This window comes from Lutra lutra, chromosome 10 (genome assembly GCF_902655055.1).
Source record: "Lutra lutra chromosome 10, mLutLut1.2, whole genome shotgun sequence".
In the NCBI taxonomy this organism is placed as follows: Eukaryota; Metazoa; Chordata; class Mammalia; order Carnivora; family Mustelidae; genus Lutra; species Lutra lutra.
This window is the reverse complement of record NC_062287.1, coordinates 43,201,317-43,215,786: the sequence shown is the minus strand read 5'-3', so window position 1 is coordinate 43,215,786 and position 14,470 is coordinate 43,201,317. Positions and strand designations below refer to the sequence as shown.

The 14,470-nt window shown below is 42.9% G+C and overlaps 1 protein-coding gene and 1 non-coding gene across 2 annotated transcripts in view; one reads left to right on the top strand and one right to left on the bottom strand.

The window, feature by feature from the left end:
* Nucleotides 1–1,475: 1,475 nt before the first annotated feature.
* Nucleotides 1,476–1,582, top strand: LOC125080221 (U6 spliceosomal RNA). Its single transcript, XR_007121254.1, has one exon. It is a non-coding gene; the product is annotated as a U6 spliceosomal RNA (small nuclear RNA).
* Nucleotides 1,583–6,080: 4,498 nt separating this feature from the next.
* Nucleotides 6,081–14,470, bottom strand: part of RAB38 (RAB38, member RAS oncogene family) — a 59,524-nt gene continuing 51,134 nt past the window's right edge. Inside the window, exon 3 of the mRNA XM_047693464.1 lies at nucleotides 6,081–6,972. Coding sequence (XP_047549420.1) covers nucleotides 6,820–6,972 — 153 coding nt within the window. The 3' untranslated portion in view covers nucleotides 6,081–6,819. The remainder of the gene's footprint in view (nucleotides 6,973–14,470) is intronic.

The following is a 14,470-nucleotide window of genomic DNA, read 5'->3' as shown; positions in this document are numbered from 1 at the left end:
ACACTCCTTTCTAATGTTGGAGAATTCTCTGTGCCTGGGGTGCCCAGAAAACAAAGAATATTCTCAGACCCAAACAGCTCAGATGCAGCCGAATCCAAATCCAGGTATAGTACTCCTTCCAACATCTGAAAGCAAGTCATGAATTCAGAAGTGATGACTACCAGGACAGATGCCAACAGTGGTAAAGGACAACTTGTGAGATTCCTTCCCGGGGACTAACAGCAGGACTAGTCTCCATACGAGGGCAAGATAATGCATTGGGGGAAACGATAACCCCATACCGATTTCTCCTATGGCCCTAGTTTTTTATCACAACTTTATTATTTATTTGCATATCATACATTGCACCCATTTAAAGAATAACATTCAATGGATTTTCATAAATTCACAATGTTGTGCGAGCATCATCACAATCAATTTTCAATCACTACCATCACCCCTAAGAGAAAACCTATACCCTTTAGCAGTCACGCCTAATCCCCTCCAAGCCTGGGCAACCACGAATCTCCTTTCTATCTCTATAGATTTGTTGTTCTAATTTTGGTACCTCCAAAAATATCTGCCATTTTTATCTGGCCGTTTTATTTCCACTACTTGGATTTAATAAATAAGCAGAAAGAACAATATTACACGTATCAATTACTTGCTATGGTCTCAGCGCCATGCTAAAGTGTTCTTCCTGTATCACCACAAGAGGACACCACCTCTCCCAGTAGGTAAGAGAGGTGGTTGGCAGCGTGCGGCATATGGTAAGGTCCATTGGCATTTCCTGGGCTGACTATGGTGCTCTGCACTCAAACAGTGCCCCCTCCAGAAATCTAAGAGGAGAGGGTTTTGTGTCACAGTTCAGAGCAGGGACATTGCGATTAGGCTCTCAGGGGTAGAATCCTTGCCTTGCCAGTCTGTAGCTGTGTGAGTTTTGGCAAGTTGCTCAGTATCTCTGTCCTTCAATTTCTACATATATAAAATGAGGCAATGCGTAATTCTTTGTAGTGTTGTTGTGGGGATTAAATGACATAATAAAGGAAAGCTTACATATCAGTGACTACCCATGGTGTGTATTCTATAAATAACAGTGACTGTATCACTATCATACAGCATGTGACAAGAGCTAAGCAAATGTGGAAAGAGATTTGAGTTACTTAGAGAGACCTACAAGGCTGCAGGGCTGTGCCATTAGGCCAATCCATGAAGAAAGGGTAGGATTTCCAGGCCAGAACAGGCAAAGAATATTGTCAACAGAAGGAAGTGTTAGCTGAACAAAATAGTCTAGTGTGGCTAGATCTGGTGTTTCAGGAAGAGAAGAGTAGACACATATAGTCTATTTCCTCAAACACAATTGGAGCTGCAGTCTCTACATTTAAAAATAGCCGATTTTTTGAAAGAGATATCTTGGTTTGGACATTTGACTTCTCTCTTGATACATGGTAAACTGTTTACATATTTGAATTCCTACCTTAAGATCTGAGACCATGGTGCTCACCTCAGTGGCACATATACTAAAATTTAAATGATACACAGAAGATTAGCATGGCACCTGCGGAGGCATGACATGCAAAATTGTGAAGCATTCCCTATTTTTAAGGTTATAGGATCCTCTTGCTGAAAAAATAAAAATAAAAGATCTGAGACCACAACTTAGTTACTTGCATATCCAGAGAAGTATCTAGTTGAATGCTGGGAGTATAGTCATTGTTCAATAAATATTTGTTGAGGGAGTAAGGGAGTCAATAAATCAATAGATACTCATTTTGAAGACTGTGTAAGTAACAATTTTCTGTAGTGGATTAGGGCAGTTCTAATCTTACCATGCATATTTTAGACACCACATTTCAGTGGAGGTTTAGAAAGAAAAGCAGTGAATTAGAGACTCCATGGTAATGAAAATTACTGCCTGGATGACCTGATGTTTTAAGAACTATTAGCAGTTGAAGCTCACTCAAAAATGAAAATCCCCTGGGGTGCCTTGGTGGCTCAGTCAGTTAAGAGACCAACTCTTGATTTCGGCTGGGGTCATGATCTCAGGGAGGTGAGATCAAACTCGGTGTTGGGCTCCGTGCTCGGCATGGAGTCTGCTTGTCCTTCTCCCTCCCTCTGCTTGCTCTCACTCTGTCTCTCTCAAATAAGTAAGTAAATAAAATCATTTTAAAAATGAGAATCTCTTCATTGGGAGATGATCCTTAGAAGTACTGGCAGAGGAGTAGAGAAGCAGGGCAGGAAAGGAAAGCAAGAAGGTTGTGATAATGAGCAGGTCACCACTGTGTGAAACTTTGCCTCATCCCGGGGCGGGGTTGCAGGGGCTCTGAGAGTTCCTAGAGTAAGCTTCAGATTTATCCCACCTGAGGAGGGGAGGACGCTGAACTACTTACCTCTCTGTCAGCCTCAGATGAGACTGCTCCTGGCAGGGCTAACTCCGCAGCACTCTGGTCTGTCCAGCATGCATGGCAAATACAGCCCATGCTTTTGGAGAATGCTCAGGCAGAGCTGCAAGGGATTACCATTGGAAGCCGCGTGCTGAGGAGACGTGGGCATTTCCTCGCTATGCTTTGCATATCTCAGATTCACTTACGCTGCATGTTAAGTTCAGTCTGTCCTTTCACTGATTTTTTTTTTAATAGGGAAATTATCTGTCATAGTTCCAAGAGAGAGACAGAAATAGAGAACTTATAATAAAGGCTTGGTAGGACAAGCTATAATCTCCACTGCTGTAGTTAATCCTGAGACAGTATTCGGTACCCAGCCTTTCCCTCCTTTACCACTTCCATTCCCCTGACCTACCTGCTCCTAGGCTAGGGTCCCTGCGTCGGGCAAGAACTGATAGTTTTATTCCTGAGAGTGGGAGGCCCTGGTTACATGTCCTCCTCAAGATGTTATCAGGTCACTTGCCCTGTCAGTTCTCACTAAGCAGGGAAGCATCAAGAGGCACCCCCAGGAGTCCCCTGATTTCCAGACACACCCCTCCCCGTTCTGTTATTTGGCAGCAATCCTATCCTCTTGGTAATCAGGACGAATTACCCCTGCCTGTGTAGTAACCGCCTTCTCTGACAACAGGCCTGTGGGCACGAGGAGCCAAAAGTAATCAGGCAGCCGCTGAAGCTGTAGATTCAGCCTAACCTTGACCGTGTCCCCTGGTGGAATTATCAAGACCTCTGACTCTAAGAAGCTTCACTCCCACTTTGACCTTGGATGCTCTCCAGGACCTAGCCCTGAATATACCAACGCCGGGTCAGAGGAGCACCACATGGTGAGTCTTAGCCATGTCGGTGTCATTCCCAGTGAAACACAGCAACATACTTACAGTCTCAAACCTGCCACAGAGAAGAGCCACCGCTGACCTTCTCATCAATGCTGGCATCCCTCTGGTGGGGACACTTCTTACTGTCTTCATGAAGGGGGTGTCTTTGGGCTTTCCTGAGGAACATAATGAACTGATAGTTTCTCTGACATCACAAAATAAATACATTATCATATGCCCACCTCTCGGAGACCTTGGAATTCTCCTCTAATACTTTGCCAAGGTAGTTCTGGCATCTCCACATCATTCATTTTAGGCCGACATTGTTTCCAAGCTTCAAAGAGCTATTTCTAGTAGTACATTGGGATCAGCTCCAAGTTCACTTGCCAGAGTGTTAAAAATTAACTCATTAAAGAGTGCTCTCCTAGAAATAGATTATCCATCATCTGGTGCTACATTCTGTCCTCCCTGATTGCATCTCAAGACCAAATCGGGAACATTTTTCAGATTCCTACCAGTACTTACTTATTAGCCAGGCTCTGTGGTTCATTTGATTAATAATCCATCTCATCCTGCAACACAGAACTTTGCCACTTTTGTACTCAGCTTGTACTGAGACTTGATCTTAGTTATTTGTCTAGAAGCAATGAGGGCAGATGGGAGCAGAACTTGAGAAGGAATATCATCACCTTATAAAACATCCTCCTCAGGTTGGAGCGTTGATGTGTCAAGTAGCTGTTCTCCCCTAGGGAAGGGTAAGGGCCTTTTTTTCTGGGCCACAGTTTCGAAGACTCTTCCGGGTGAAGACTCCTAAGAGCATCTACCCAAATATCTCCTTTTACATTTCAGTGTCTATCTCCTGTCCTACAAGAATTCTGATTTTAGTGGAGGAGACTTGCAAGCTCTGTGAAGTCGGTCTCCTTTAAAAGTCTGCTTCTCCTTGGGGCGCCTGGGTGGCTCAGTGGGTTAAGCCGCTGCCTTCTGCTCAGGTCATGATCTCAGGGTCCTGGGATCGAGTCCCGCATCGGGCTCTCTGCTCAGCAGGGAGCCTGCTTCCCTCTCTCTCTCTCTCTCTCTCTCTCTGCCTGCCTCTCCATCTACTTGTGATCTCTCTCTGTCAAATAAATAAATAAAATCTTTAAAAAAAAAAAGTCTGCTTCTCCTAGAATCAAATCTTGGGCCTGATTTTCAGTATATCCTCTCTATCCTGTAGCTGAAGGAAATGAAGATCATTTTGATTATTGTTTGGAGGTCTTAAAGCTTTTACACCAAATCCTGAGATGACTGTTGGCTGACTCAAGACTTTAAGGTTTCCTCCTACAGAGTTTCTGGAAGTTAACTGACTCTACAATCTCATGTCTTTCAAACACAAGAGCAATAGACTTTCTTTCCTTCCATATTCTATCCCAATCCACCTGATGAGTCTTACTAGTTATAGTGTTACTGTTTACTAGGGATTAGCTCCACCTCATTATTTACTAGCAATGGGGTCCTTGTGGCCACTCAGGTACTGAATGATTCAGTTCAAGAAGCTGGTGCTGAAAATCTGCTTCTTAGGCCATCTTTGTCTCAGCTAACTTAGGATAGGTTTGGGCTCCCATAAGATCCTGATACAAGGACTTGAATGAAAGTAGCTTATTTGGGAAGTGAACCCAGTTAGGACCAGTAGAGGAAGTGAAGAAAAAAGAAAAGGAAGCCCATATAAGATGAGTCACATGGAAGGTTTCCCCTGTGAGAACCAGGGGTGTAACCCCACCGGGGACTTTTGTGAGCCTTCATAAAGCATGACTCAGAATGTTGTTCTTGAGGGACAAGGAACCTAGGCTACTCAACCCCCAATTCCTACTATCACTGGTTGAGAGCTGCTCCTGGAGACATTCACTCCTGGAATTTCTCACCTACCTGCCTCATGTGTCAAGTGCTTCAGAGGCCAGAGAATGCCCTCAGCAAATGAGTCACAAATACTTATAGTAAGAATCTGAGTGGTTGGTGCTTATAGAAACAGTGCATGCCAAGATAATATCTGGACGGAACACTCAAGAACATCTGTTACAAAAGATAAAGCTCCTGTGAGTGTATTATGTCAGTGCTGCCTTTTTTTTGGAAAGAGAGAGAGAGCATGAATGAGGAGAAGCAGAGGGAAAGAGAGAATCCCAACCAGACCCCATGCTCAGTGTGGAGCCCAATGTGGGGCTCCATCTCGTGACTCTGAGATCCTGATATGAACTGAAATCAAGAGTCAGACACTAATCCCACTGAGACACCCACGTGGCCCTCAATGGTGCCATTCAATGCCATTAAAAAGTGGTAGCTAGGGCGCCTGGGTGGCTCAGTGGGTTAAAGCCTCTGCCTTCAGCTCGGGTCATGATCTCAGGGTCCTGGGATCGAGTCCCGTGTCGGGCTCTCTGCTCAGTAGGGAGCCTGCTTCCTCCCCTCTCTCTGCCTGCCTCTCTGCCTACTTGTGATCTCTCTGTCAAATAAATAAATAAAATCTTAAAAAAAAAAAAGTAGTAGCTACCCACAGTGTATCAGCACCATAGCCCTTGTGTAAACCAAAATGGTACCATGCATATTTAAGTTGTTTCTTTGCATGTCGATGGGTGTGGTATCTTTTTTGATCAGAGAATATGAGAATATATTCCTCTGCTTAACCAAGAATATATAGATACAATGCTTGGCCTAGAAGCTGATATGAACCATAGATAGACTCAACTCAGTCTAACAGTGCCCAGAAGTTCCTTCAAGTGTATGTTTCTCATCCCCTTTCTGAAGCAAAATTTTAGAAATGGGTCTTGAGAACCATGGACACATAGTCAAAAAAAAAATCACAACACTAAGACACTTACAGCCTTTTCAGAAATAGGGAAACAGCATCTTTTAATGTTTTCTTTTCCACTTGTGAAAATATATATAATATATATTACATGAACAGAAGAGTCCCACAGCTTGAGTCAGAGAAAGCTAGCAGAAAGGCACATATGGAGACAGGTCTGTTCATACAGTTTTCAGTTAAACCGACATTTAGGGCAGGGCGAGTGACAATAAAAGCCACAAAAGCACAGGAAACCTATGTCCATGACTCTGAAAGGCTACATCAGAGATGACTCTTCGGTCTGTTGAAAATGGAGGTCATCTCTGGAGAAAAAAACTGTTTCTACTTAATAGGCCTGTCAGCCCAGCAGAGAATGCATTGAAATCTGGACAAAGGCACCAGAGGCAAAGTGAATGCCAGTGCTTAACTTGATAGCTAGTCTGCTCCTCTCCCCCTTCTCTTTCGGACCTGAGGCCTTGGCTGATTTCAAGAAACAAGTAACAGGGCCAATGCTGGCCCTACAGAATTGCGGTTGGCTACAAGACAGAATTTTGTAACAGACTAAATATTTAACAAGCCTGTAAACACTGTGCTGATGCTGGCAGAAACATAAAAAAGAACATTGGCTATTTTTCTCTCTTTTAGGAAAGGTACCAGCATAGGTCTTTGGCTTGCCACGTGTGTATCCCCATCCTGACATTTACTCAAATTGGTAAGAATTGAGACATGAGATACTGAAATTATTTCCATCAGATGCCAGCAAAGAAGCCTACTAGGATTTAGCACAGCTGGAGCAGCTGACAATCTTGGGCGACGTGAGATGGGGCTTCACGATGTCAGGCTCGATGGACTCCATTAGGTCACACTCATTTGCAAGTATATGTTTCACCAGGCATCTGGAGGCTTCATCAATGTTGATATTCTCCTACAGATGGGAAAAAAACAAACAGCTTTTCTTATCAATATGCTAAAATAATGGCAGAGCAGGGATCTATAAGTGACAAAGGACAATATTTTTTTGGCAATTCCTTTAAATACCTCTTTTATACCCTATCCATGTATCCTCTATCTAGTCCCCTCACTCTCATTCCTTCCAAGGCCTGACTTTTCAGTCCTTCACAAAAAGAAACAAACTTATTTTGTCCTTCAGGAAAAATCATACTTAGTGGGTTCACCTCCTTTTAGTAGGTTGAATTTAAGTTAGAGGTAGATTTTCTAATTTTACATACTCTTACACTGTAGCATAATTTTACGTGAGGCACATAAGTCTCCAGGCTGACTTAGGTTCATAACTGCCCTCTGCCACATACTACTTTTGTGACCTTGATAGGAAATAAGAATAATAAGAAACCTCTTCTAGGGGTCAGCAGTGATTTCACAAGTATTTTCTGGCTGGCTGCCTTTAGATCAAATGGTAGGAGCGCACTGCTCGTCACATCTTTGGAGTGAGTCATGGACATGTGACTTTCAGCGGACAATGAACTGGGAGGAAAAATGACGTGTCTCACTTTCATATAGAAGTAATAAAAGGCAATGCTTAATTTGCCATGCTCTTTTCTCCCTGCTTCTGCAATCACAGAAGCACAGAGATGGAAATTCTCTTGGCCTGGGTCTATGAATGAGGATCAAGAGAAGCCAAGTATTCCATGAGGATGTATGTAGCACGAGTAAAAGTTACGACCCTGTTGTTTCAGGCCACTGAGATTTAGGGCCATCACTATTATATTCCCTAGACAATCCAGATGGATGTAACTCTTCAAAGGAAAATATGAAATCAGAAATTTGAATATGCTATTCAAGAATAAAATAAGCTTCGATTTGGGGAAAATATGGAGCAAACATTTAAATCTAAAATACATTGTTTATTGAGGGGCCAGGATGGCATTATCAGTTAAGAATCCAATTCTTGGTTTCAGCTCAGGTCATGATCTCAGGATGGTGAGATCAAGCCCCACGTCGGGCTCTGTGCTCAGCACAGAGTCTGCTTGAGATTCTCTCTCCCTCTGCCCCTCCTGCTTGTGCTCTCTTTCAAATAAATAAATAAATAATCCTTTAAAAAATAAAGTACATTGTTTATTCAGTTACTCTAGATTAATTTTTTCCCCCCGCTAATCAGAAAACTGTGAAATACAGAATATTCACTACTGGCATACTAAACAAAAACACCTTCATCTCCAGTAAAGTCAAATTGCTGATCTCCAGTAAAGTCAAAGTCAGTAAAGAACATCTCTGAGTGTTTCCTCATAGTTAATATAAAGAGATAAGGACTTTATAAAATTGTTTCACTACAAGACCTTGTCCAATCTGAAGTATAACTACTTATCTCTGAATTCTGCATGTATGTTGAGGTCAATGCATGAAGCCATACTACATGGAAAATATAAGAGGTAGTGATGGTTTTCGATTGGTATGTATGGCTAATGGCACTAGATGTAAACATTCATTATCATGTTCCCCATCCTTTAAGTCCAGTCCTGAGTTCACCTGCTATAAAAGCTTAAGGTAATTTCTGGAGTTCCAGGAAATAAGACTGATTATTTTCTCTCATTTATGGAGCCTTAGAGAAAATGCTTTTTCTAAATCTAAAACAAGGTAAAATTCTAGTTGCTTTTTTGGCTTGTTTGTCATGTCCTGGTTGGTGGTGGCTTTTATACCAGACCAGAATTCATGTCTCTGAGCCCTCCATTCCTCATCTACACAACACTCTTGATGACAATATGTACTTAATGAAAAACTGCCTCTCCTCACAGGGGACAGGTCATTGGTGCTTGTATAATGTATACATGCTGGGTACTTTATACACATAATCTTACTTAATCCCATTTAAAGCCCTGTAAGGTAAGAGTTTGTTTTTTCTTACTGATTCTTTTGTTATTGTTAGGCTGGGCCTGGGGATGGCCTTGCTACCTTTGGCTCAAATATGTACCTCATTCCATTGAAGCCAGTCCACAGAGATCAGCCTCCTTCTGCCCTATTTCCTACTGGGTGGGTTACTGGGCCTTCAAGTCATTGCCCACGCTTGGCAAGCCTCCTGCCACTCTTCCTGGTCCTGGTGTCATGCCTGGGGGGTTCACACTTGAACTATCAGCTCTCAGGCAGTAATCTGATCTAGATAGGGCCTGGCTCTTTGGGAGAGACCCAGCTCAACAGCTGCTCTTGAGCCCAGTCGCTTATGTGACCAACTAGAAGCCTGGCCCAGGTTCTCTACTGCCTCCAATTCTAGGAAGTGCAAATGGGCAGCCTCACTCAGCCTTCCAGGCCTTGGCCTCATGGGCCAGCTCATCTCACCGAAGAAGCTCTACATTTGAGTGGTTTTAAGGTGCTTGCCCAACCATTAGTAAACCAACACTTGGGTTCCAATTTGGCTATTGCTTGCGTTAGGGAAGGAGACAACAAAATTTCACCTCAAATACCAAACATAGGATGTCAATATATCTGTTTACAGATAAGAAAACTTAAGTTTAGGTAGATTAATGAGACAGGGAAACCAAAGGATTCCATAAAAATCTGCTTCCCCTGCTCCTTTTCCTGCTTCTATTCTTGATAAGACATGCACCCCACCCCACTTTACACATGCCTCAGGATGCATAAAGTGTATGTCCTTGTAAGGGACAAGGAGTTAATGATTTCTCTAGAACAGATCCCACCTAAGGAAGGACCAGGTGAGGATGACCAGTCAAAGCTATCACATATGTATTCCAGACATCTTGACACGAAGGAACCCTAGCTCCAAGGAATGACACCTGGGCCCTCATCTCTGTTCTAACCAAGTTCTGGACGCTTCGGAGGGCATGTACACCAGATCACTGACCTCAGTAAAAACCCCCAGACCCTGAACAAACACAAGACTCATGCTCCTTTCCTTTCTGAGTCTCCTGGATACTCCATCTATATCTGTTCTCTCTGTATCTTCAATAAACACTGCTCTCATCTCCTGCTGGCTCACATTTGATTCCTATCCTATGCACAGCCAAAGACACTCTGGGCTAGTCCTGAAGGACCTTCTCTGGGTCCCTGGACCTGGCCTGCCAGCACCGTTAAGGAACTTCCCAAGATCACGAAGTGCCTGGGTTGGGGCCAGAACTCACACCTACATCTTCCTAACATCGAAGCATGGCTCTTACCATGCCATACTCCTCTCCAAGATTGTTTTGAAGATCAAGTGCAATAACAAATAAAAGTTCTTACCATGGTGTTAGGCCCAGTAGGTGCTAAATAAATCTTAGTTCCTTGCTCTTTCATATATTAGAAGAAAAACACGTGCATGTGGTAGGAAAAACACGTTTTAAGCATTAAAAAGGCCCCCCTACACATACAATGTTAAGTTAAACTAGTCAGTAGTATTCTTTAAACCTCCACTCATATTAGCATGCCATTTAAGTAGGGTGCTCTTTCCTCAGTGTGCACCTTGGCAAACTGTACTAATGAGGTGAGTGAAATGCGACTGTGGACAAATGTATGAAAATTCATCAGCATTAGAGGAAAGACAACAAAAACCTAAGCCCAATTAGTGGCAGCCTCGCAGGAATGTTTTAGTAAAAGAGAAGACGATGCTGCTAAAGTTGTTTGTGAAGTTTAACACACCTAGTAGAGGCTAACTGGTGTCAGGGCTAGGACATGAGGTCATGGGGGATGGGGCTGTTGACAAAGGAAACCATCAGAGCCACTGACCGTCAGTGCCTGCTTTCAGGTGCATATATACGAACAACATAAACAACGCGGCAGCTCAAGATGGCGAGTGACATTCATTTGCCCGTCCAATTGATATTAATCAGATTCCCACTAAGTAGTAGACATACCAAGAAAAAGGTGATAAAAGAAGTCCCATCCTTAACTGAGCTTAAACACTAGCAAGGTTCGTGTAAACGGCGGAGGTACGCGGTGAGGCGGAAAAAGCCATCCTGCGCTGGACCGCTGTGGAGTCTTGAATGCTAAAGGGGTCAGGTAGAATCACTGAGGGTTTTCTTCAGGTGAAGGGTCAACAGACACAATATAATATGCATCCGTGACTACACAGAACTGGAGAGGCCCTTAGCACTCCATTTGATCAATTAATCTATCAGTAAGTATTTAGAAAATACCTATGGGACGAACCATGGTGTTTTTGCCATGGCATACCTAGTTTAGATTAGAAATTGAAAGAGGACTCTCTCTCTCTGTTAAAGAAATAAATAAAATCTTTTTAAAAAAATGGGGCAGGGAACTCCCTCCGAACCCTGGCTGCGACGGCTCCCAGATTTCGGACTTCCAGCCTCCAGAACGGTGAGAAAATTAATTTATGTTGTGTAAGCCTCCTGGGCTGTGTTATTTTGCAGTGACAGTGTGTGCTGGTGAACCCATCTTAGGTTAGCTTTGAAACACCTATTTGCCTGCAAAGATAATTAATAATTTTACAGCTAAAAAAAATAAAAATAAATTTAAAAATTTAAAAAAAAAATGGGGGCGCCTGATGGCTCAGTTGGTTAAGTGTCTGCTTTTGGCTGAGGTCATGATCTCAGGGTCCTGGGATTGAGGCCCACATCAGGCTCCTTGCTCAGCAGGGAGTCTGCTTCTCCCTCTGTCCCTGTCTGCCACTCCCCCTGCTTGTGCTCTGTGTGTGTGTGTGTGTGTGTGTGTGTCAAATAAAATCTGACAGAAAGAAAGAAAGAAATTAATTGAAAGAGGAAGCCTGAAAGAGGAGCAAACACTGTCATTTACCACGTGCATTCTACGAAAAGGCCTGGTATGTAGTGTTTTGAGCACAGGCAGGAAGCCAAACTTGACCTTGGAAGAATTACTTTAACCACTCTCCGTGCCTTAGTGTCCTCATCTGTCAACAAGGAATTAAGAAATCTACTTTACAGGTGATTGTAAGTTAACACACATTCATTATTTAGAACACGTGAACTACTTAGACAAATACTCAGACAAGGGCACAGCATACAGATTCAATAAATGTTATCACAATATTCTCATTGAATCATCAGAAGAACATAAGAGTGTGTGTATTCGATTTCTTCATTTTGCACCTGAGGAGACAGGGTGATTGGCTGACCTCAAGACACACACTAGTTAGTCATGGGGCCATGAGTGAGTCTAGGGAGAAGAGTCAACAAGAATACCTACCACAATATTTACCATACGCTCACAAAAAGCAAGGTATAAAATGTTGAGAGCACATGCTTGGAGCCAGACCCTCATCTCAGCTCCTCCAAAATAGTTCCCCAAATAAATAAGAACAGTATGTCTGAAGAACATGTTTCCAGCATAAGAAAAAAAAAAAGTAAGAGCCCTCGGTCAGGGCCTCGAGCAAAGCTGATTTGTACTGCTGGTCCTACTGTCTTTCTACACACCACTGAGGTCACAGCCAAGGGCTTGGAAGAATGGCAAGACAGAGCAAACTTCCTCTCTCCTTCTGTCCGTGGCTAGCCTGGATAATCAAACCTGCCTGGCACAACTACAGGCTCAGACCCTTTGGACGATTATATTGCAATGTAATTGCCTGAGCTACTTGGCATCCAAGCAGACACAGCCAAGTCCACGTTTTCTAGGTGCTGTGAAGACACACCACTGCGGGCTTAATTGCAAAATACGACCTGGGGGTTTTTATTTGCATTTTTTCTAGACGCTAGTAAAGTCTCCAGGAGGAAATTTATATATTCCATGACTTTCAGGATATGTACACTTAGACTGAATCTGACTGACTTATTTACAGACTGCAGTGTGACAAGATGTTCTATTGCGCGGACTGTGTTAGGTGTATGTGTCCCCGTCTTTGTGTCTCTGTTCAGAACCTTTTCATTCGTCTCAGTAAGCATGCCTCAGAAAAAGGCTTAAAATTCCTAACAAAGCATTTTAGTGAAAACAAATGGTAGTAACTATTATTATTGGTGTTGAGTGTCTACTCCATGCTGGGCATATAGTGGGTGTTATGAAATATTAGTTATGAAATAATGCTCACATCCAATCCTCATAAAAAATCTATTAAAAAAACTAATAGCCATACTTTATTTTTTTAAAGATTTTATTTATTTATTTGATAGAGAGATAGAAAGCACAAGTAGGCAGAGAGGCCAGCAGAGGGAAAGGGAGAAGCAGACTCCCTGCCAAGTAGGGACCTCGATGTGGGGCTCGATCCAAGGACCCTCGGATCATGACCTGAGCCAAAGGCAGCTGCTATTAAGCCATATCTTAAAGGTAAAGAAACTCTAACCTTCAAAAGGTTAGGTAACTTACCCAGAACACTATGTGATCTCAGTCAATCTGTCTTTCCAGCCAAGATTGGCCGACCTCCACTTCCTATCCTGTTCCCATACATTACACTGCAATGTCTTCCAGGAATAACACAGATATTAAAATAATTTTATTTCTAAATCAGTAGTTCGCAATCCTGGCTACATATTCAAATCATTTGAAGGGTTAAAAAAAAAATCTATTGCCGGGGCCCTCCTCCTGGGCATTGAGATAATTGGTCTGGGATGGGGCCCCGCATGGATATTTGTAAGAAGATTCTCCATTTCTTTAAAATGTGCATCCACATTTGAGACACACTTGTACAATTAAAAATGTCTTTAATGACACTGCTTTTTATTTCAGTAGTGAACTTTCTGGAAGTACCATTTAATACAGTGATTTTAAGCTGCACTGATTGTAATCTTCCCGTAGAGGATGGCATATTAATCTAACTATCTGAGGTCTTGGGTACTTGTCAGTTTTTTAATTAGCTCTTCAGAACATCTGTCTGGTGGCAAATTATTTAATCTCTGACCTCTGGTGCCTGAGAGCAAAAATATTCTAGTGGAAACCCTTCACATCTGCCTAGTTAGGAACTGGCAAAGAATTCATCCTCCTCTAATCTTTCCAAATGCATCAACCTCAAACAAAACACCAAGTGTACCAGAGGCTCTGAGGTTAGGGCACTAAATTCCTCAGCTCTGTGAAGTTTTAATTAGAGCAGATGGCCCCCAGGATAACACCACCTCTGGAAGAAGTCTCACGCAGAACGGGGGTTTTCAAATCCTTTCTCTAAGAGTCAGGGCTTGTTTATTGAGCACATAAGTGCTAAACAGTTTGTGTGCTTTCATTTGCTTTAGTTCACATCTAGTATGGGGCGGGCACAGCAGACACCTGCACCTTTGTCTGCTTTACGCTTCTTTCCTCCCCCACACCTAACATCGCTCCCCGCATCCTTCCGGTAACTGCTTCTTCCCAATCATGAGCTTCTACTGGGGCTCCTCTAACCTGAGCCCTCTCTTTCAGATGTTGCTCTCAGAAGTTGGCATTTCATTTAATTTTCACAAAAAAGCCGAGGCAGGAGGCATTGCCCTCCTTATACGGATGAGAGTGAGGAGCACAGAAGCTAAATGACACACTCAAGGTGTCCGGGTCAGGAAGGGGCAGAACCCCGCTTCCAGCTCCAACCCTCCAAGCTTCTGTCTTGTCTT